At 45.1% G+C, this 23,984-nt stretch overlaps 1 protein-coding gene across 2 annotated transcripts in view; it reads right to left on the reverse strand.

Moving 5' to 3' along the window:
- FBLIM1 (filamin binding LIM protein 1) overlaps positions 1 to 23,984 on the reverse strand; it is a 44,004-nt gene that overhangs the window by 4,729 nt on the left and 15,291 nt on the right. For both annotated transcript variants that reach the window (XM_043996241.1, XM_043996242.1), the window contains exons 3-7: positions 19,979 to 20,166; positions 17,863 to 17,980; positions 16,296 to 16,465; positions 13,603 to 13,781; positions 477 to 594 (exon numbers count right to left, since the gene is read on the reverse strand). In XM_043996241.1, the coding sequence (XP_043852176.1) occupies positions 477 to 594; positions 13,603 to 13,781; positions 16,296 to 16,465; positions 17,863 to 17,980; positions 19,979 to 20,166 (773 nt within the window). The remainder of the gene's footprint in view (positions 1 to 476; positions 595 to 13,602; positions 13,782 to 16,295; positions 16,466 to 17,862; positions 17,981 to 19,978; positions 20,167 to 23,984) is intronic.

The following is a 23,984-nucleotide window of genomic DNA, read 5'->3' on the forward strand; positions in this document are numbered from 1 at the left end:
CTTAGCTGCCTGTTTCATACACATATACACACATGCATACACATATACCCATACATAAACACATATATATACATGAAAATATTTAACTGATGAGAGCATATAGTGCTTTATGAGGAATAGATACTTAGTAAATGGTTCTTGAATAGAAATATAATGATCTCTGCTTGTATCTTATCTCCTTATTAGATTGGGAGTCCAAGGAAGAAAACACGTGTGATCCGAGTAGAAAGAATGGGAACTTTGGAGTCTCAGGATCTGGGTTCAAATCTCGATTCTGTCTCTGGACCGGAGTTCCTTCATATGTAAAAGGAGCCTCTTTGGACTGCAAAGATCCCTTCCAGCTCCAAATTTGCAGTTCTAAGGCAGAGACCACCTAATACCCCAGACTTCCTCCCTTTCCTGGGCACCTGCACTGAGCACTTACTGAGTAAGGAATGGAGGAATGGGAAGCCTCCTTTTTATCCCCAGCTACCTACCTCACACCGGTAGCAGTTTTCATGGAAATTCCGTCCCATGCATTCGATTTTGAATGCATCCTTCCCATCTCTGGGGATGATTGGATTCTTGCAAATGCTACACATGGGGGCAAATTTCCTGGTGGAAGAAAGGAAAGGAAACAAGCAATCACAGCAATTAGCATTCAGAATTCATAGACCGATTACATCCTACCTGCATGTGGTTGTCCCCAGCCATGCCTGTGGATCTCTGACCACTGACACCTCTGTTTTCCCTCTCTGGAGCTGAGGGGAGAGACCTGTGTAATTAGCTGCAGCTTCTCAGGGTATAATTACCCTGGTATGAGGAAATGTCTGGAGGGCTATTTGGCTTGAAGGAAGAGGAGGAGAAATGTTATGTGTCCGGAAGTCACAGTGAAGTGGGGACAAAGAAAACCAGGAGTAGGCCTTGTGGGCAAGCTGCCTAGGACACAATATAAACTGCAGGGGCAACAAAGGTCAGTTTCCCCTTTTATAAGCATTTTTATAAATAAATTATAATTATTTTTTTAAAATTCTGAATTTAACACCCCCCCCTGCAAAGATGACCATTTTCATTAAAAAAAAAAATAGAACATAAAGGGTACATCTAGGTGGCACAGTGGATAAAGCTCTGGCCCTGGATTTAGGAGGACCTAAGTTCAAATCCAGCCTCAGACACTTGATACTTACTAGCTGTGTGACATTGGGCAAGTCACTTAATCCTCATTGCCTCACCCCCCCCCAAAAAAGAAGACCATAAAGAGGATTGTATATGAAACTATGAATTTATATTCTATACTGCTTGCTCTAGATGGAAAAAAAGAAGCTAATACATTCTATTTATTACTTTTATTTTTTATTGTTTTATTTTTTTGGCAATAAGGGTTAAGTGACTTGCTGAGGGTCATACAGCTAGTAAGTATCAAGTGTCTGAGGCCGGATTTGAACTCAGGTCCTCCTGAATCCAGGGCTGGTGCTTTATCTACTGCAGCACCTAGCTGCCCCCTATATATTACTTTTAAAACTAACATCTTCACTTCCTTCTGTGTATTTTTTTTTTTTAGTGAGGCAATTGGGGTTAAGTGACTTGCCCAGGGTCACACAGCTAGTAAGTGTCTGAGACCGGATTTGAACTCAGGTACTCCTGACTCCAGGGGCTGGTGCTCTATCCACTGCACCACCTAGCTGCCCCATATTTTTATTTTTTAATCATAAAAGTATTTTATTATTTTCTAGTTAAATGTAGAGATAGTTTTCAACATTTGCTTTTATAAGATTTCTAGTTCCAAATTTTTCTTCCTCCTTTCTTTCCCTCCCTCCTCCCCAAGACAGCAAGCAATCTGATGTAGGTTATATATGTACAATCATATTAAACATATTTTTGCATTAGTCATGTTGTGAAAGAAGAATCAGAACAAAAGGTAAAAACCTAAAAAAAGAAAACAAAAACCAAAAAAGAGTAGAAACAGTATGGTTCAGTCCGCACCCAGATTCCACAGTTCTTTTTTCTGGATGTGGAGAGCATTTTCCATCATGAGTCCTTTGGAATTGCCTTGGATCATTTTATTGCTGAGAAGAGTTAAGTCTACCACTGTTTATTTATTTATTTATCCATTCATTTATTTGTTTGTTTGTTTGTTTATTTTTTAGTGTGTATTGTTTCTTTCTTTCTTTCTTTTTTTGGCAGGGCAATGAGGGTTAAGTGACTTGCCCAGGTTCACACAGCTAGTAAGTGTCAAGTGTCTGAGGTTAGATTTGAACTCAGGTCCTCCTGAATCCAGGGCCAGTGCTCTATCCACTGCGCCACCTAGCTGCCCCAAGTGTATCACTGTTGATCCTCCCACAGTGTTGTTGATGCTGTGTACCATGTTTTCCTGGTCCTGCTCATTTCACTCAGCATCAGTTCATGTAAGTCTTTCCAGGTTTTTCTGAAATCTGCCTGCTCATTGTTTCTTTCAGCACAATAGTATTCCATGACATTCACATACCACAACTTGTTTAGTCATTCCCCAATTGATGGGCATCCCCTCAATTTCCAATTCTTTGCCACTACAGAAAGAGCAGCTATAAATATTTTTGTACATGTAGTTCCTTTTCCCTTTTTTATGATCTTTTTGGGATAAAGACCTAATAGTGGTATTGCTGGGTCAAAGGGTTTCAAAAGGTAACAATTTTATATCCTTTTGGGCATAGTTACAAATTGCTCTCCAGAATGGCTAGATCAATTCACAGCTCCACCAACAGTGCATTAGTGTTCCAATTTCTCCACAGCTTCTCCAACATTTATTATTTTCCTTTTTTTGTCATATTAGCAAATCTGATAGATGTGAGGTGGTACTTCAGAATTGTTTTAATTTGCATTTCTCTATTCAGTAGTGATTTAGAGCATTTTTTCACAATGCAAGCATTTCTTCATCTGAAAACTGCCTGTTCACATCCTTTGACCATTTCTCTGTTTTTTGGGGTTTTTTTTGGTGGTGCAACGAGGGTTAAGTGACTTGCCCAGAGTCACACAGCTAGTAAGTGTCAAGTGTCTGAGGCTGGATTTGAACTCAGGTTCTCCTGAATCCAGGGCCAGTGCTTTATCCTCTGCACCACCTAGCTGCCCCTTGACCATTTCTCAATTGGGGAATGACTCGAATTCTTGTTTTGTTTGTTTGTTTTTTTGCGGGGGAGCAATGGGGGTTAAGCAATTTGCCCAGAGTCACACAGCTAGTAAGTGTCAAGTGTCTGAGGCCGGATTTGAACACAGGTCCTCCTGAATCCAGGGTCGTAGCTGCCCCTGTGACTGGCATTCTTATAAATTTGATTTAGTTCTCTATATATTTTAGAAATGAGGCCTTTATCAGGAGTACTGGCTGTAAAAATTCTTTCCCAGCTTTCTTGCTTTTGACTGCATTGCTTCTGTTTGTACAAAAACCTTTTTAATTTAATGTAATCAAAATCATCCATTTTGGATTTCACATTATGCTCTATCTCTTGTTTGGTCATAAATTCTTCTCCTCTCCATAGATCTGAGAAGTAAACTATTCCTTCTTTTCCTAATTTACCTATGGTATCACCTTTTATATCTAAATCATGTACCCATTTTGACCTTATTTTGGTATATGGTGTAAGATATTGGTCTATGCCTAGTTTCTGCCATACTATCTTCCAGTTTTCCCAGCAGTTTTTGTCAAATACTGAGTTTCTATCCCAGGAGCTGGAGTCTTTGGGTTTATCAAACAGTAGATTACTTTAGTAATTTACTACTGTGTCTCCTGTGCCTAACCTATTCCAATGATCCACCTCCCTATTTCTTAGCCAGTACTAAATAGTTTTGATGACTGCCACTTTATAGTATCTTCTGTGTATTTTAATAGCATTTATATAGTCCTTTAAGGTTTACAAAGCACTTTGCAAAAAACCATGGGAGATGCTATTATGAGCCCCATTTAACAGGTGAGCTAACTAATACAGAGAGTAAGTCAAACATTTAGTAAGTATCCCAGGCCAGATTTGGATTCTGGTCTAACACTAGGTTCAGTGTTTACCCACTATGCCTCCTAGTGGCCTGAGTCAATTCCCTTCTTTTAATGGCATCAGTATTGCCAGCTTCCTTTATCCTGCCAAAACCACAACATGCTCTCCCCACCCCCACTTAAAAACAAGGGTATAAAATCAACAAGAGAAAATCTTAAGTGTAACTTTTTGTTTGTTTGTTTTTAGTGAGGCAATTGGGGTTAAGTGACTTGCCCAGGGTCACACAGCTAGTAAGTGTTAAGTGTCTGAGAAGAGTTAAGTCTACCACTGTTTATTTATTTGAACTCAAGTATTCCTGAATCCAGGGCCGGTGCTAATTTGGAACTCAAAAAAATTTTATTAAAATGAATGCTAGGGGCAGCTAGGTGGCACAGTGGATAGAGCACCGGCCCTGGAGTCAGGAGTACCTGAGTTCAAATCCGGCCTCAGACACTTAACACTTACTAGCTGTGTGACCCTGGGCAAGTCACTTAACCCCAACTGCCTCACTAAAAAAAAAAAAAAAGCAAAAAAGAATGCTAAAGGGCAGCTAGGTGGCACAGTGGATCAAGCATCAGACCTGGATTCAGGAGGACCTGACTTTACATCCAGCCTCAAACACTTGACACCTACTAGTTGTGTGACCCTGGGCAAGTCACTTAACCCTCATTTGCCCTGCCTTTCCCCCAAATAAAATAAAAATAAAATGAATGCTAAAATAATGATAAATTTATTTTTTAAAAAGGAATTCAGGGGGCGTCTAGGTGGCGCAGTGTATAAAGCACCAGCCCTGGATTCAGGAGTACCTGAGTTCAAATCAGGCCTCAGACACTTGACACTTATCAGCTGTGTGACCCTGGGCAAGTCACTTAACCCAAACTGCCTCACTAAAAAAAAAAAAAAAAAAAGAATGCTAAAGGGCAGCTAGGTGGCACAGTGGATAAAGCATCAGACCTGGATTCAGGAGGACCTGACTTTACATCCAGCCTCAAACACTTGACACCTACTAGTTGTGTGACCCTGGGCAAGTCACTTAACCCTCATTTGCCCTGCCTTCCCCCCAAATAAAATAAAAATAAAATGAATGCTAAAATAATGATAAATTTATTTTTTAAAAAGGAATTCAGGGGGCAGCTAGGTGGCACAGTGTATAAAGCACCAGCCCTGGATTCAGGAGTACCTGAGTTCAAATCAGGCCTCAGACACTTGACACTTACCAGCTGTGTGACCCTGGGCAAGTCACTTAACCCCCATTGCCCAGCAAAATAAATAAATAAATAAACAAACAAACAAACAAATAAATAAATAAGTAAAAGGAATTCAGGGAGGTCAGTAGTCAGGACTGAGGAGAGAGAGTATTCCAGGCATGGGGGATAGCCAGAGACAATACACAGAGACAAGAGGTGGTGTCTTTGTGGAACAGCCAGGAAGCCAGTGTCACTGCACAGAAGAATACTTTTTTTTTTTTTGGCGGGGAAATGAAGATTAAGTGACTTGCCCAGGGTCACATAGCTAGTAAGTGTCAAGTGTCTGAGGCTGGATTTGAACTCAGATCTTCCTGAATCCAGGGCCACTGCTTTATTCACTGCACCACCTAGATGCTCCCTAGAAGAAAACTTCTTGAGGAGTAAGGTTTTAGAAGACTGAAAAGGCAGGAGGAGGCTGGGTTATAAAGTGCTTTGAATGCCAAATAGCATTTTGTATTTGTTCCTGGAGGTGATAGAGAACCACTAGAGTTTACTGAGTAGGGAGTTACATGATTGAACCTATACTTTATTGTTTTGTTTTGTTTTATTTTTTTGTGGGGCAATGGGGGGTTAAGTGACTTGCCCAGGGTCACACAGCTAGTAAGTGTCAAGTGTCTGAGGCCGGATTTGAACTCAGGTACTCCTGAATCCAGGGCCGGTGCTTTATCCACTGCGCCACCTAGCCGCCCCCCTTGAACTTATACTTTAAAAAAGCCACTTTCATGTCCGAATGGAGGACGGACTGGAGTGGGAAGAGATTTATTTTTTCTTTTGAATAATATTTAATTTTTTAAATTACACGTAAAAACAATTTTTAGCCTTTTTTTTTAGAATTTTGAGTTCCAAATTCTTTCCATCCCTCACTCCTTCCCTTCTTCCTTCACTGAGAAGGCAAGCAATTTTATTTATTTATTTTTTTAAAGCCATTTCTTTTCCTTTTTTTTTTTTTTAGTGAGGCAATTGGGGTTAAGTGACTTGCCCAGGGTCACACAGCTAGTAAGTGTTAAGTGTCTGAGGCCGGATTTGAACTCAGGTCCTCCTGACTCCAAGGCCTGTGCTCTATCCATTGTGCCACCTAGCTGCCCCGGCAAGCAATTTTATATACATTATACATGTGCAATCACGCAAAACATATTTCCATATTAGTCATGTTGTCAGAAAATACAGACAGAAAACACAACAAAAAATAAAGTGAAAAATGTTATGCACCAATCTGCATTTGGAATCCATTTATTCTTTCTCTGAAGGCAGATAGTATTTTTCTTTTTTTCTTTTTTTTGAGGGGCGATGAGGGTTAAGTGATTTGCCCAAGGTCACACAGTAAGTGTCAAGTGTCTGAGGCTGGATTTGAACTCAGGTCCTCCTGAATCCAGGGCCAGTGCTCTATTGCAGATAGTATTTTTCATCATGAGTCCTTTGGAATTGTCTTGAATCTTTGTATTACTGAGAGTAACTAAGTCATTCCCAGTTGATCATAGTGCAATGTTGCTGTCATTGTGTATAATGATCTCCTGGTTCTTTTCATTTCACTTTGCTTCAGTTCATGGAAGTCCAGGTTTTTTCTTTTTTTTTATTAAACATTTTTATTTATAGAAAAAAAAATTAGGTAGGAAGAAACAGTACAGAACTAGAAACAATGGGTCCAAATTTTAAAGAGCAGACCAGTCATTGTAAAGAAAATAACATATGTTATAGTAACATGACAAAATGGGATGCTTTGGAAAGCAGTAGGTTCCCAATCACTAAAGGTCTTCCAAAAAAGCTAAATTAGAACTTTTTTGGCTTTTTAAATTTAATGCCGCATTTAAAAACCATAGAGAATTTCTATACATAAATCAAAACATGCAAGAAATAGGACTGTTTATGAAATTATGAATTCTATCTCATACCAGTAGTTCTAAGTATGTAATTCTATGCTTTCATTTTAAATGTTCTGCTTGTCATGCTATTTGATCTTCCCTTGAGTGAATTTGAAATATTACAATGACCCCTTAAGACATTACTATTACATTATTACTAACTACACCTCCCATTAACCTTTCTTTCTTCATCCCAAATTAAAAACACAAATGGGGAAGGGGCAGGTGGAAAGTGGTAACAATAAAAATTAATTTGCACTACAACTCATCATTTCTTAAAGCACAACAACAATCATATGCCAACTTGTTCAGCCATTCTCCAAATGATCATCCCATTATTCATCCCTCCCATCTCCTATGCAACTGGTCCACCTCTTTTTTTTTTTTTTTTTTGGTGAGGCAATTGGGGTTAAGTGACTTGCCCAGGGTCACACAGCTAGTAATTGTTGAGTGTCTGAGGCTGGATCCGAACTCGGGTCCTCCTGAATCCAGGGCCAGTGCTCTATCCACTGCGCCACCTAGCTGCCCCCTGGTCTACCTCTTTTAATCACATATCTTGCTGGTTATTTTTTTTAAGTGAGGCAATTGGGGTTAAGTGACTTGCCCAGGGTCACACAGCCAGTAAGTGTTAAGTGTCTGAGGCCAGATTTGAACTCAGGTCCTCCTGACTCCAGGGCTAGTGCTCTGTCCACTGAGCCACCTAGCTGCCCCCCTCTTGCTGGTTACATTGAAGGACAGCATAGGACAGTAGAAAGAATACTGGTTTTGGAATCAGAAGATCTAGGTTCAAACCCCACCTCTGATGTTTACTTACCTGTGTGATTTTGGGCAAATCATGTTGTGGCTTCCCTGGGCTTCAGTTTCCTTATTTGTAAAATAAAGGTTTGGATAAGATGGCATCTAAGATACCATCTAGAGCTGTGATCTTTTATTGCATTTCTCCTGGACAGATCTTCATTGGTAATGTGATGCAGCCCATACCTGCCCACCCTTCGCATCTCCATTACTTTTTTTTTTTGATGGGGCAATGAGGGTTAAGTGACTTGCCCAGGGTCATACAGCTAGTAAGTATCAAGTGTCTGAGGCCAGATTTGAACTCAGGTCCTCCTGAATTCAGGGCGGGTGCTCTATCCACTGTACCACCTAGCTGCCCCTTCCATTATTTTTTTGAGCAACCCACAATTCTTCAGACTGTGGTATTCCACAACTTGTTGCATCACCAGAAGGAGAATAATAGACATCTCGTTCATAAAGAAAAGATTTGGGGCATCATTAAAAGTACAGCATGAGGGGGTGGCTAGGTGGTGCAGTGGATAGAGCACCGGCCCTGGATTCAGGAGTTCCTGAGTTCAAATCTGGCCTTAGACACTTGACACTTACTGGCTGTGTGACCCTGGGCAAGTCATTTAACCCCCATTGCCCCACAAAAACCCCCAAAACCAAAAAAAAAAAGTACAGCATGAGGGGCATCTAGGTGGCACAGTGGATAGAGCACCAGCCCTGGATTCAGGAGGACGTGAGTTCAAATCCGGCCTCAGACACTTTACACTTACTAGCTGTGTGACTCTGGACAAGTCATTTAACCCTCATTGGCCTGAAAAAAAAAAGAAGTATGGCATGATTTTTCCAAACACAAGTTAGTACAGATATTATTCCCATTTTACAGAGAAGAAAACTGAGAACGCAGGGGCGGGGGGGGGGGGGAAGGGAGTGATTTGAATATAGTCACACAGCTAGTTAGTGGCCATTGACACTGTTCTCAGCCTCAGCCCTTCTTCCTGCTCCCTATTAGGGCACCTCCCTCCAACCCTTCATCACCCTTATAGGAAAATAGCATTTTACAGTGGCAGGGAAATTGGCTTCCTGATCATGGGATCCAACGGCCTGAGAACCAAAGACTCTCTGAGCCCTCAGAACCTCAGGCTTCCCTGAGAGGAAAGGGGAACTGGTGGGACCCTGGGGACTTGGGATTGTAGGCTTTGAGAATAAGAGTGAATGAATGAGCATTTATTAAAGTTCACACTGTATGCAAAGCACTGAGGATTCAAATTAGAAAGAGAGTCTTCAGTCTCAAGGAGATCCCATTCTAACAGGGGGAGACCACACAGAAAAAAGATTTCAGCTGCAAATCAGAAGGATGAGTCTTATAGTCCTTAGGGACCCTAGAGATTCTCTATTCCAGGGGTTCTTAAACTGGACTTCGTGAACTTGGTGGGTTTTGTTTGTTTGTTTGTTTTTTGGTGGGTTTTTAAAAATATATATTTTGGTTAACATTTTCAATATCTTTGGTTTCCTTTGTAATGTTATGTATTTCATTTTATGCATTTAAAAACAGGAGCCTGAGAAAGCATCCATAGGCTTCACCAGACTGCCAAAGTGTCCCAGGACACACAAAAAGGCCAGGGACCTTTGATCTAGACCAACCTCCTAGTATTACAGATGAGAAAACTGAGGGACTGGGCAGTGTTCCATACTCAAGACCAGAAGAACCAAACTTGTGGGCAGCAGGCCACAAGAGGCCCACAGAATTCCCCAATGGAGTCAGGACTAGATTAAAATATAATTGGGAAATGTTTAACAAAATGGAAATACAAATGAGATAGATGATGTTAATTTGTGGTTTTCTAAATCACTTTGCAGCTTGCAGGAATACATTTCTATTTGTTTTTGATACCGCTGTCTAGACCTTTCCCACTGGGGGGTTTCCTCTCACCAAAACTTATCTCAATCAATCAATAATCAAGAAATATTTATTAAACACCTACTATGTTCCACTACATGCCTACTATGTGCTAACAGCTATGCCTCATTCCCTCATGCTAAAGTAAAAAACAATGCATTTCAATCAGGTAAACTAAAGAAGGTCCTTCTCAGTCTCTTTTGCTGACTCTATATCAGAGGCATCCCTTCTAACCATGGGTGGGGTGTCCCCCAAGGGTCTGCTCTGGGTCTTCTTCTCTTTTCCCTCTAATCCCCCTCACTTGGTGACTTCTAACTCTATGGATGATTCCCAGATCTATATATCTTTTTTTTTTTTTTTTTGGCAGGGCAATGAGGGTTAAGTGACTTGCCCAGGGTCACACAGCTAATAAGTGTCAAGTATCTGAGGCCGAATTTGAACTCAGGTCTTCCTGAATCCAGGGCCGGTGCTCTATCCACTGTGTCACCTAGCTGCCGCTAGATCTATACATCTAGCCCTAGGATCCATCCATCGCTCCAATTTGGTATCACCAAGTGCTTATTGGACATCTTGAACCGGATGATCCAAACATGTCCAAAATAGAACTCATTATCTTTTCCCCCAATCCCTCTCCACACTTCCCTATTCCTCTCAAGGGCTCTCTTCTGCCTTCCCAACATGTCCTGTATACACCCCCTTCTTCTCTCCTCCCACAGGGCCAATGCTCCAGTGCAGGCCCTCATTGCCTCACACCCAGACCACTGCGATGACTGTTGGTGGATCTGCCTGCCTTGAATCTCTCTCTCTCTCTCTCTCTCTCTCTCCACCCCAACCTATCCCCCAATCACCTGCCATTTCATAAGGACTGATGCAAAATGAAGTCAGCAGAATCAGGGGAAATGAACACAACAATTACAACAATGTGAATGAAAAGCACACTATAAGGAAGCTGAATATTGTGTTATGATAATGAACAAGTATGGGCCTAGGAAAGAAGAGCAACTGCCTTTCCCACCTTTCACTGGAGATGTGATAGCCTACATGGGTGGATGGAGGCAGCTAAGTGGCTCAGTGGATAGACCTCTGGCCCTAGAGTCAGGAGGACCTGAGTTCAAATCTGACCTCAGACATTTACTAGCTGTGTGACCCTGGGGAAGTCACTTTACCCTGTTTGCCTCAGTTTCCTCATCTGTAAAATGGCAAACTGCTCCAGCATCTTTACCAAGAAAACCCCAAGTGGGGTCACGAAGAATCAGACATGACTCAACAATGACATGTATGGAATGTTGTGCAGGTTGTCAGACGGGGCAGATGAGATCTAGTTGTGTTGGTTTTGCTGAACTATTACACACACACATGCACGCACACACACGCACACATGTACACACACGCACGCACACACGCACACACACACGCATTTTTAAATGGGAGAAGGGGTTCCTGGGGTAGGAGTAGGTGGGAGGGGACAATCCGGAAATGACTACAGTTTTCAGAGAACAGGATTATGATTCCTCTTGGCTCCTGGCACCAACTCCACACTGACATCCCAGCTCTGAGCCAAAGGGTATGGCTGCCAGGGACAATCTGTTGGCTGAGCCTCCTGAAGCTCTGGATCTGTTTTCCATATCTCCTGTTTCTCCCAGAGCCCCTAGATCATTAACCTTTTCAAAGAACATGGGTTCCTTTGTACTCATTTCCTAGCACCTCTTTGGGCTATTTCTGCATTATGCCCCCCCCCCCCCCGCCAGTTTCACCTTTCAACCTCATCCGCCCCACACCTACAGAATTAGTCTGGAATGTTTTGGTGGGAGATAGGAAATACATTGGAGAACACTTTGGGGCTACTGAGAGACAACCTGGTATGTTAGCTTGGATTCAAGCCTTCCCTGAGGGATTTACCAACTGCGACCCTGGACCTCCTCCCCTGAGGCATTCATCTTCCCCTTTAGCCTTCTAGCTCTGGAACATCCCTCCTCCACTCAGTCTCTTTCTTCCCTGTGAGTTCCCCCATTTTGGGGAGGGGCCCAGTCCACCCAATTTTCATTCCCTTCTTGGTAGATGCAGAAACATATCCTTCAAAGTATCTCCCCCTAACCTACTCCTAACTCATTTCAGCTCCCTTTTTTTTTTTTTTTTTTTTTTTTAGTGAGGCAATTGGGCTTAAGTGACTTGCCCAGGGTCACACAGCTAGTAAGTGTCAAGTGTCTGAGGCCGGATTTGAACTCAGGTACTCCTGAATCCAGGGCTGGTGCTTTTATCCATTGTACCACCTAGCTGCCCCTCAGCTCCCTTTTACATATTATCTTCTCCCATTAAAGTATAAGCCCCTTGAGGGAAGGGATTGGTTTTCTTTCTTCTTATGTTTGTACCCCCAGCTCTTAGCACAGTGCCTGGCACATAGAAAGCATTTAATAACTGCTTATTGCCTAGTGTTAGAATATTATTACCAGGGGACCCCTGCTGAGAGAGCATGGGTTGACCTTCCTTAGTTTTACCCATCACACTGGTCATAGATTTTGAGTAGGAAGGGACCTTAGGGGTCATCTAGTTTATCCCCACCGCCCTCTACCCTCCATCTTATTTGATAGATGAGGATACTGAGACCCAGAGAGACTTAGGTGATTTGAACAAAGTCACACCAGTAGCGAGTAAGTAGAGTTCATTCATAACGAAACTTGAGAAAGAATTGTAATAGAGAACGTCATCAGAGGAACTGAGGATGGAAGAAGAAAGCTGGCTGGCTGTGGTGACCCATACCTTCAAACCTCCTGCTGTGGAGGAAGATGAGGCAGGTGGATCACTCGAGCTTAGGGATTTGGACCTCACTAGGTAGGGTACCAACATGCGGGAGCCCCTGGGAGCAGGAGGCCACCAGGCCGCCCAACAAGGGGCAAAACCATCCTGACCAGAGACACACAGGCCAATGTTCCTGTGCCGATCAGCAATGGAAAGAAGCCATGAAGTACCCCTGCACTTTTAGCCTGGGTGAGATAGGGAGACCCAGTCTTTAAAAATAATAATAAGGAGGGGCAGCTAGGTGGCACAGTGGATAGAGCACCAGCCCTGGATTCAGGAGGACCCAAGTTCAAATCCAGCCTCAGACACTTGACACTTACTAGCTGTGTGACCCTGGGCAAGTCACTTAACCCTCATTGCCCTGCAAATAATAATAATAATAATAATAATATTTTACATACAATTTTAAATTTTTTTTAAGAAAAAAAGATCTCACATGGTAAGATCAAGAGATAACTGAGATAGCCTCAGGGCTCTACTGGCATCCAGCAGAAATCATAAAAGGCCCCCAGAACGTTGGGAGGAGCCCCAGTGGGAAACTTATGGGAGGATATAGGCCAGAGTCATCCAGGATGGGGCAGGTGTAGCTAGGCTGTGATCTCTGCCCCAGGAGAGAACTTTTTTTTTTTTTTGGCGGGGCAATGGGGGTTAAGTGACTTGCCCAGGGTCACACAGCTAGTAAGTGTCAAGTGTCTGAGGCTGGATTTGAACTCAGGTCTTCCTGAATCCAGGGCCGGTGCTCTATCCACTGCGCCACCTAGCCGCCCCCAGGAGAGAACTTCTAAATCACTGAAGTTACTAGTCCATTTGGGTGTTTGTCTAACTGGTTCTCCATGTTCCTTGTTTTGTCTTCAGAAATGACTAGAATGACAATACTTCAAATACTTGAAGCCTGTGGTCCTTTCTTCTCCCTCCCTGCCTCCCCCTTCCCCACCCCCACCCCCAAGTTCTCTTCTTCAGTTCCATCTTTTCTCGCTCTCGTGGGCCATATGCAGGATGCTCCCTCCCACCCCACCCCATCCCAGCTCCCCATGGCACTGTACCTGTAGAAGTCATCCAAACAGTAGACTTCATTCTGCTCATCCAAGGCAAAGCTCTCATCCCCAATACGCCGGGAGCACACCACGCAGGTGAAGCAGTCTGGGTGGAAGGTCTGGCCCAGAGCTCGGATGACATGTTCTAGGACTATAGTCTGGCAGCGGCCACATTTCTCTAGAGTATCCTAGGGGAAGAAGGCCACAGCTGATGGAGGGGCTGCCCACTGGGGCCTGCCCCTGAAAAGACAGAGGAGAGAGAAGAGAACTTTGGGAGTCATCAGATTCAGAGCTGTAAAGGACCCTACAGATAAGGAAACTGAGGTTCAGAAAAAGAATATGACTACAAATGCAGTCCTCTTTCCACCATGCTATTATCTTGGGTTTATCCTTGGGGGCTCCCTGGATGTTGAAAAGGAGGGGTGAGATTATTGCAAAATCTTAATTTCTACCAAAAAAGACAAATATAATAATAGCTAACATGTATATAGTGCTTTAAGATTTACAAAGCACTTTTTTCTATTTTTTTTAATCAGCAAAAATCTGCTTCCTCCCCCTCCCACTCAATCTCTTCCCCATTCCTCCTGCCCCCTGCCCCCATACTTGAGAACTAAAGAAAAACAAACTCCATTACAGTTACAAACAAGTATAGTCAATTCAAACAAATTTCCACATTGGGCATGTCTGGAAAAAAATATATGTCACAGGGGCAGCTAGGTGGTGCAATGGATAGAGCACCAGCCCTGGATTCAGGAGGACCTGAGTTCAAATCTGGCCTCAGACACTTGACACTTACTAGCTGTGTGACCCTGGGCAAGTCACTTAACCCCAACTGCTTCACCAAAAATAATAATAATTATATATATATATATGTATGTATGTCACATTCTTCATCCTATCAGGAGAAAAGCAGCATGTTTTATCATTAGTCCTCTGGAATTGTGGTGGGTCATTAGACTGATCAGAGTTCCTAAATATTTCAAAGTCGTTTGCTTTACTAGATTGCTGTTGTAGAAGTTGTGCTCCTGTTTCTCCTCCCTTCACCCTGCATCTGTTCATACAAATCTTCCCAGGTTTCTCTGAAACTGTGCCCTTCATCATTCCTTATAGCACAATACTATTCTAGCAAATTTATAAACCATAACTCAGGCATTTCCCAACTGATGGGCATCCTCTCAAATTCCCATTCTTTGCTGCCTCAAAAAAGCTATAAATATACTTTTACATGCTTAGTTTATTTTGCTTAGGACTAATCCCTCCCTTGGTCTTCCCTCCCTTTCATTTCCCTTCCCACTTGGTTTCCCTTTCCCTCTTCTCTGTGGAATGAAATGTATTACCTGACTCTGTGTGTGTGTGTGTGTGTGTGTGTGTGTGTATGAAAGGGAGGTTGTGTATGTATAGGTATCTACTGGTGCACCACAATTATGAGATCATTTCCCTTAATCTTTCTTTCCCTTCTCTCCCCTCCAAGGGTATTCCTCTTCTCTTCTCTTTCCCTTCTTCTCATCAAACTATAACAAAACCACTCCCAGACCTTACAAAACACGTTCATGTATTAGATCATTTGATTCTCATAACAACCTTGCAAAGAAGGTGCTAATATAATCCCCATTTTATAGAGGAGGAAACAGGCTGAGAGAGGTTAAGCCACTTGCCCACAGTTACATAGTAAAGGGCTGAGGACAGATTTGAATTCAGGTCTTCCTCACTACAAGTTCAACATGCTATCTGTTAGACTACTTAACTGCCTAATAGACAAATCCAAACCAAAGTATGATGGAAGAGGCCAAGGGAAAGGACTACATCCTCTCTGAAGGCTTTAGTGAAGGCAACAATCCCAAATTTACTTCTCTCTTTTTTCTTTCCCTTTTTTTCTTTTTCCTTTTCTTTCCTTCCCTCCCTCCCTCCTTCCTTCCTTCCTTCCTTCCTTCCTTCCTTCCTTCCTTCCTTCCTTCCTTCCTTCCTTCCTTCCTTCCTTCCTTCCTTCCTTCCCTCCCTCTCTCTCTCTCTCTCCCTCCCTCTCCTTTCCTTCTTTCCTTTATTTATTTGATTTTGGCCTTTCTTCTTCTTCTTTTTTGTGGGGCAATGAGGGTCAAGTGACTTGCCCAGGGCCACACAGCCAGTAAGTGTCAAGTGTCTGAGGCTGGACCCGAACTCAGGTCTTCCTGAATCCAGGGCCAGCGCTCCATCCACTGCACCACCTAGCTGCCCCCCTTGGCCTTTCCTCTAAAGAACCAGAGCATTTCAGGTAGGGAAGATACCTCAGGACCCCCTAATCAAAACCCCGAAGTACATCAGGAATCCCTGTCTCCAATGTTGTCCTATAGCTTCTTCTGGAAGGACCTGAGGTTCAGGGAACACACTTTGAGCCAGTACAGACTCAAATTATTCCTTCTAAATGGGGTTTCCTCTAGAACCTTCCTGGCTCTTTCACCTTGAGTTCCTCTGGAGTTGTAGCCCCCCTTCCCCCATCATCCAGCTTGTCCTTATGCAAGGGCAAGGGTGTTGGATTCAAAGCCAGAGGACCTGGGCTAGACTGGCCCTGCTACTTAACTTCTCTGTGCCTCAGTTCCCTCATCTGCAAGATGAGGGTGGGACTCTTTGGTTGGCCTTGAAGTTATAGATAGATGAGTCCTCTGCCTTTTTTCTCCTTCCCCGCTTCTGCAGTCGCCCTCCCCAAGGGCCAACCAGGGGACACCCACCTGATAACAGGATTCACAGAGGGGCCGTCCATCCTTCTGGTAGAAGTGCTGGCCCGCCAACTGTCGGTGGCAGGTCCGGCACGTGAAACACTGGGCGTGATATTGTCTCTTCATGGCCTCCACAGCCAGCTCCTTGGGGGATACTACCTTGTGGCAAAAGGCACAGATGTCTGGGGGATGGGACAGAGGGAAGATCAGGAGCCCATCCTGAGTGAACACAAAACCTTTCCCAACCCCCAGAGTACCCTTAATTAGAGAAGAACCTGGCATTGTTTTAGGTAAGGCAAACGAACCTGGCATTGTTCTAGGTAAGGCAAAAGAAGGATGCTCTCTGATAATAACAATTCACATTGCAGTGGTGCTTTTTAGGGATGAAGAATTAATAACCATTAAGAGAGATCCATGGATGTGGACAGAGAGGACACTGTGTGGTCTAATAGAAAGACCCCTGAGCTCAGTCAGGAGATGTGGCTTCTGCTCCTGGCTCTGGGGGACCTTGGCAAATCTCCTATCTGCCTTCAGTTTCTACCACTGTCAAATGAAGGAGTCACATTAGATAATAGCTGAGATCTCATTTGGTTCTAGATCTTAGGAACCTAAAAGGGCTCAGGGCCTTCCTGGCTCAGGGTGGCTTTGCTGCAGTTTTGTTAGGGGATAGTGTCATATACTTGGCCAGCCTTGAATGGGATTTGTTGGAAAAAACAGAGAATGCAGAGGAATTATTGAGCTGAGGGGCCTTAGAATAGAGACTATAAGAGCTTGGAGATTCCTTAGAAAACAGTGTCAGAGCTAGGAGGGCCCTTAGAACACAGAATATCAGAGCTGAGATGGCCTTAGAACATGGAATGTCAGAGCTAGAAGGAACCTTAGAACATAGAATGTTATAAGTTAGAAGAAGCTTTAGAACATAGAATGTCAGAGCTAGGAGGGGCTTTAGAACACAGAATGTCCATCTTTGGGATTTGAGAGTGTCCCTGGCCCATTTTATTGGTAATATGCTAGCATTATTAATAAAAGGATTAATCACCAAAAAAAAAAAAAGAACACAGAATGTCAAAGGTGGGAGGGGTCTTAGAACAAAGAACAGAATGTTCTAAATTGGAAGAAGCTTTAGAACACAGGATGTCAGAGGTGGGAGGGACCTTAGAACTCAGAGGAACCTTAGAACACAGAATGCATGAGAACTGGGAGGTACTTCAGAACATGGAAAATCAGCTGGGAGGGACCCTAGAACACAGAATATGAGGGCTAGAAAGGACTTTAGGAATCACCTAGTCCAACACTTTCATTTTTCAAGAGGGAAAATTGGATCCCTGGTGGAGGAAGGGGCTTGCCCAAGGTCATGGGATTCATCAGTAGAAGGGACAGAGGCAGACTCTAATTCCCCTAACCTGTCATCCTCAGTGCTAGGAAGCAGAAATGCATTTCAGGCCTGGCCTGCATGAAGAGTGACAGGCACCACCACCCCACCCCTACCCCCAGGCATGTTCCCAATATCTCCAGTTATCTCAGAGCAGAGCAGGAAAAATGGCTCTCATCCCTGCCCACTACCCAAGGGGATGCATACCTGTGGACTCCTCCCTCTCTCGGACAGGGTCTGGCTCTTCAGGAGGTGGTGGCAGCTCTTCCTCTACTCCCTTGAGGTGATTGGGCCTAGGCTTAAGCTGGCGGGACTCAGTTAGAGCCTGGCATGGAAACAGAAGGGAAAAAAAAAAAACCAATCCCCGTGGATCCCAGTGCCGGCAGAGACACGCCATTAGCTCTGACGCCTGCCTCAATGCCCTTAATATATCTGCAGTGACAAAGCACATCCCTTACAATGCAATTCTCAGCCCTGGCTATTATCACTCCCATTTTCTAGGTGAGGAAACAGAGTCCCTGGGGAACAGGGAAGTGACTCCATCAAGGTCAGAGGACAAACAGGACAGAATTAGGACCAGAACCCACATCTCCCTGCTCTCAGCCCCAGGCTCTTCCCATAACACCACAGCCAATCGCTCCTAGTTCCCAAGAAATTGCTCAAGACCTGGTTTTCCCCTGAGCCTTTGGCCTTTGGCCTGAGCCTGCCTCAACAGACAAGTAGGCACTTTTAGCCCCTCCATTCTCCAGCCCTTCCCCCTCCCCACACTGGCCTACACACAAGCTAAAGCGTCTTGGTTATCACAGAATGGCTGGGAAGCCAGCTGGTTCCTGTCTCCGTTGAGGACAAAGCAAGAGAAATGGATTTTGTAGTATCTCAGAACATGCAGCGTTTGAGCTAGAAGGGACCTGAGGAACAGAGTGTCCAAATGGCAGAATTTCCCATTTGGAAGGGAGGCAGCAGCCAAGCAGCCCGCCGACCTTGGCCCACAGACGGTCAGTGAGGGGCATCCTGATCCCCGTGGAGGTAGCTCCAACAGGAAGGATTATGGAGCATCAAGTCGTCTCTTCCCAGCTTCTTCTTCCCGTGGCCCTCAGTTATGCTCTCTGGGCCAAGAACAAGGCTCATCCTTTCTCAAATGATTCAAGAGAGTTGGAAAAGGCCTCTGAACACAATGTCAGAGCTGGAAGAGAACTTAGGGTAGGGGTTCTAAACCTGAGGTCTAACAGACCCCGAAGTGCTCCATGAACTGGGATGGGGGAAAAAGAACATCTTTTTTTGGTGAACTTTATTATTTCTTTCCATTAGGAATTTTAAACAAACATTATTCTGAAAAGTGTCCATAGGTTTTACTAGACTGTCCAAAGGGTTTATGACCAAAAAGATGACATAAAACATAAAATGTCAGAGCTGGGAGGGTCCTTAGAACACAGGATGTCAGGACTAGAAGGGCCCTTAGAACAGAAAATGTCAGAGCTGGGAGGGCCCTTAAAACACAGGATGTCAGAGCTGGGAGGGCCCTTAGAACACAGGATGTCAGAGCTGGGAGGGCCCTTAGAACACAGGATGTCAGAGCTGGGAGGGCCCTTAGAACACAGGATGTCAGAGCTGGGAGGGCCCTTAGAACACAGAATATCAGGGCTGGGAGGGTCCTTAGAATGCACACTGTCAGAGCTGGGAGGAACCTTAGAGATCATTCCAATCTCTTTATTTGTAGATTAAGAAACTGAAGGTTCCTCTTATTCACAGAGGGTTTAGGGCAGACATGAGTTGTCTTCTGAATAGTGAGGGTTGTGGCACAGTGGAAAGAGTTCTGGAAAAGGAATCAAGAGTGGGTTTGTTTCAGTTTACATTTATAAGTTATGTGACTTTGGGCAGGTAATTTCATGTCTCTGGGCCTCCATTTCTTCATCTATTAAATAGGGGTAAAAATCTTTGTCCCACCATGAATTTCCCTGGGTCATTGTGGGTATGATATGAGGAAGGATAGAAGCGCCTTGATAAGCAGGGAATGTGAGCGATTAATTATCATTGTTATTATCATTACCACTCTTACTCTTGTTATTGTTATTATTGTTATAGATTGGAAGGGATGGCAGGGGAAGGGCCTGGGCTCCCCTTCTCTGGGACCCTTAGAAGCATTCTTCTATTTCTAAGGCTTTAGCAGCTTTCTGGAGGTTAAGGAATGGGTCACACAGTCTCCAGGGCCGAGGATCCCCCCTCTCCTTCTTGGCTTCTATCTCTGCCCACCGAAGTCCTGCCCCATCCCCAACAAGTCTGTGGGGGAGGCAGGGAGGCTGCTGATCTTCCTAGGGCTACATACCTGTGTGGGGAGAGGTGGAGGGACCACATGCAGCTGCCGTAGGTCTTCTGAGAGAGAATCGCCTCCCTGGGTGAGGCCTTCCTCATCTGGTGGGAGTAGGAAGGCTGGAGGGGGTGGTGGAGGCGGGAGGAGATCCAGATCAGGAAAGCTGTCCTCAGGATCTGGGGCTGGAGGAAGGAGGGATGAATCTGCAAGTGGAAGAAAGAGCGAGATGGAGACAAGACCCTCATCGGAAGAGGCCAACTTCTGGTGAAATGAGGAAGAAGGTGCAGGTTGTCTTGGATACCCCCTACCCACACCAGGCATCTCATGCCACCAAGGCCTTCCCTGGCACTGGTGGCATTGACCCTCAGATGGCTTTCTCTTCCCCATCAAATCCCCCTCTCCAAATCCAAGCTTCTCAGGGTCCTGCTCTCTAGCTAATCTGAAGGGATAATGCCACCTTAGAATATAGAATGTCAGAACTAGAAAGAGCCTTAGAACACAGCATGTCAGAGCTGGGAGGGCCCTTAGAACACAGAATGTCAGAGCTAGATTGGACCTTTAGAACACAGGATGTCAGAGCTGGGAGGGCCCTTAGAACACAGGGTGACAGAGCTGGGAGGGACCTTAAAACACAGAATGTCAGAGCTAGATTGGACCTTTAGAACACAGGATGTCAGAGCTGGGAGGGCCCTTAGAACACAGGGTGACAGAGCTGGGAGGGACCTTAAAACACGGAATGTCAGAGCTAGATGGACCTTTAGAACACAGGATGTCAGAGCTGGGAGAGCCCTTAGAACATAGTTTGTCAGAGCTGGGAGGGACCTTAGAACACAGGATGTCAGAGCTGGGAGGGCCTTTCGAACAGTGAATGTCAGAACCAGGAGGGCCATAGAACACAGAATGTTGGAGTTGGGAGGACCTGAAGAGATCATTTTACTGAAGAGGAAACCAAGGACCACAGAATGGAGTTGGAAGGACTTGCCCAAGATTTTCCAGAACAGAAAAGGGCCTGGGCTGTCCGAGGATTGGAGCAGGGGGACAGAGGGCCCAGAAATCCTTTCTGTCAGTCAATGCTGTGTCTCTCCAGGCTCTCTGAGGCTCCAGAGATAGGGGGATGGGAAATGATGAGCAGGATTAAGTTAGTGGTCACCCAGCAATCCTGAACCTCCTTCTTTTGTTTCCTAACAATTACCCCATGTGTAATTAACACCAGGGAGCCTTCCTCACAACCACACGCCCAGCATCTGCCAGGTTGCCACAACAATGGTGGATAATTGCTGTGGGAACAAATACCAGCGGGTGAATAGATCACCAGTTTTACCTCCTGAGCCAGACAGATGGGACTGATGGGGAAATCACAGCCTAGTGAAAGAACTGCCAAGGAGGGAGCCACCCAGGCCGACTACTGCTATTAACCCCGGGCTTGGGCTAGTGCCAGTCCCCAAGTAGGGTCGGGCTGCCCCAAAGGGGCGTCATGAGCTACAATGATTAGGAGCCTTGGAGGGAGTGGGGGCAGGGGAACGGACAGCCGAGTTCTACCTTTCTTTTATGATGTCACCAAGAATGTCACCTCAACCCACCCAACCCCTCCCCCAGATCCTCTCTCCCTAAGAGCTCCCTGCCACTTTTTTTTTTTTTGTGTGGGGCTATGAGGGTTAAGTGACTTGCCCAGGGTCACAGAGCTAGTAAGTGTCAAGTGTCTGAGACCGGATTTGAACTCAGGTACTCCTGACTCCAGGGCTGGTGCTCTATCCACTGCGCCACCTAGCTGCCCCACTCCCTGCCACTTTTTTTTTTTTGGTGAGGCAATTGGGGTTAAGTGACTTGCCCAGGGTCACACAGCTAGTTAAGTGTCAAGTGTCTGAGGCTGGATTTGAACTCAGGTCCTCCTGAATCCAAGGCCCATGCTCTATCCACTGTGCCACCTAGCTGCCCCATTCCCTGCCACTTTAAAGGATCCCAGATGTAGATCTGGAGGTGAATTCTGGGGCCATTGGGGCTATCCCTCTAATTTTATTATTATTATTTTTATTAGTGAGGCAATTGGGGTTAAGTGACTTGCCCAGGGTCACACAGCTAGTAAGTGTTAAGTGTCTGAGGCCGGATTTGAACTCAGGTCCTCCTGACTCCAGGGCCAGTTCTCTAACCACTGCGCCACCTAGCTGTCCTATCCCTCTAATTTTACAGATGAAGAAACTGAGGCCCATGGAAGTGAGGGGATTTGCCCCAGGTCTTCTCTGACTTGAGCTGACTGTCTGTCATCACTGGGTTCAGAGCTGGAGGGCTTAGAGATTACCTAGTCTGTAGGACCCATTTTACAGATGAAGAAACTTGAAGGCCAGGATCACACAGCTGAATTGCCCTAGCAGAAGGGCAGGGAAAGGAATTTCAAAACCATTATAATATCCCCCAAACTCCTGGCCACTGGTCTCTAGGCAGCTAGGGGGTGTTACAGTGGATAGAGCAACAGGACTGGAGTCAGGAAGACTCATCTTCCTGAGTTCTAATCTGACCTCAGACCCTTCCTAGCTGCGCGACCTTGGGCAAGTCATTTAACCCCTATTTGCCTCAGTTTCCTCATCTGTAAAATGAGCTGGAGGAGGAAATGACAAACCACTCTAATATCTCTGCCAAGAAAAGCCCAAATGGGTCATGAAGAGTCAGACGTGACCGAACGAAAATAGCTTCACAGACTAAATGACTAAATGAATGTATCACAGAGAAAGAGGACTTGATTTGGAATTGGGAGACCCAGGTTCAAATCTTGCATATGACACACTAGCTATTATGGCTGTGGTCAGGTCCTTTATGTTCTAAGCCTCAATTGCCTCATTTGTAAAATGGGAATAAAAATATTTCACTCCTTAGCTAAGGTTGTTGTGAGGATCAAACAAGATTAGCAATACAAAGCAAGCACTATTATACCCAAATTCTTCTTATTACAGAGGAGGGGATTTGGGATGAGCCCCTGTCTGATTTCCCTTAGGGGCTGACGGTGGACCAGAGAAAAACCCAGAAGGCTTTCTGCTTGTGATGACTGCAGATGTTTGGTCATGACACACCCACACGTATAACCACCTATTCACCCCCACTCACAAACCCACCACACATACTATACATGCCTATACTATACATGTAAGCATACACCACACATACACAACACACCCTACACATAACATACATGGGCATACACATGACACACTGCACACTGACTATATACACAACACACACACAATTCAGCACATTCCCCAAAGATCTCTCTCTGTCTCTGTCTCTGTCTCTCTCTGGCTCTCTTTCTGGCTCTCTCTGGCTCTCTGTCTATGTCTCTCTCTCTGCCTCTCTCTCTGTCTCTGTCTCTCTTTCTCCAAGCTGGGATTCTGAGGACAGGAGAATGTGTCCCCCAGCTGCAACCCCTGGCATTTCCCACTCTGGTGTCCATGGGTTTGGCCAGCCACTCAGGCTGGGCCCAGAGACCCCTCTGGGGAAGTGCGGGGAGGGAGAGGCCTGCCTGCCCAGGCATCCAGAGGAGGGCCAGGATGTAGCTGCTCTCTCCAGTAAGTCCTTGCCAAGCTGCTCTCCTTGCAGTTCTCCCAGCTGCTGTCCTGTTGTTCCCATCGGCCCGTCTCCCCTCAGTCCCAGGCACCTTCTCCCAAACTGGATCGCCTTCCCTCCCACCCCTCACTCCACCTCAGCCTTTTCCAGAACGGGGAGGGAGAGTTGCCTCCCCATGCCCCTGGGTGGGTGGGGCACCCAGCAAGCACAGAATAATGGAATTCGGAGGTTGGTGGGGCCCCCACAGGGTTCTACACACTGGAACGAATCCCTGCTAGAGCAGCTCCACCAAGAGGTCATTTGGCTCCCTCCGGGTCACAAGGCAGCCCATTACACCTTCAGACACTGCTCCTTTGAGGAGGTTTTTCCTGACTTCAAGCCTGGATAGGCCTGCCTGCTGTTCTCTGGACCCAGACAGTATATGCCTAATCACTCACTGACACAGTCTTCAGACGCTTGAACCCAGTTC

The sequence above is a fragment of the Dromiciops gliroides genome, chromosome 3 (assembly GCF_019393635.1).
Source record: "Dromiciops gliroides isolate mDroGli1 chromosome 3, mDroGli1.pri, whole genome shotgun sequence".
Taxonomy (NCBI): domain Eukaryota; kingdom Metazoa; phylum Chordata; class Mammalia; order Microbiotheria; family Microbiotheriidae; genus Dromiciops; species Dromiciops gliroides.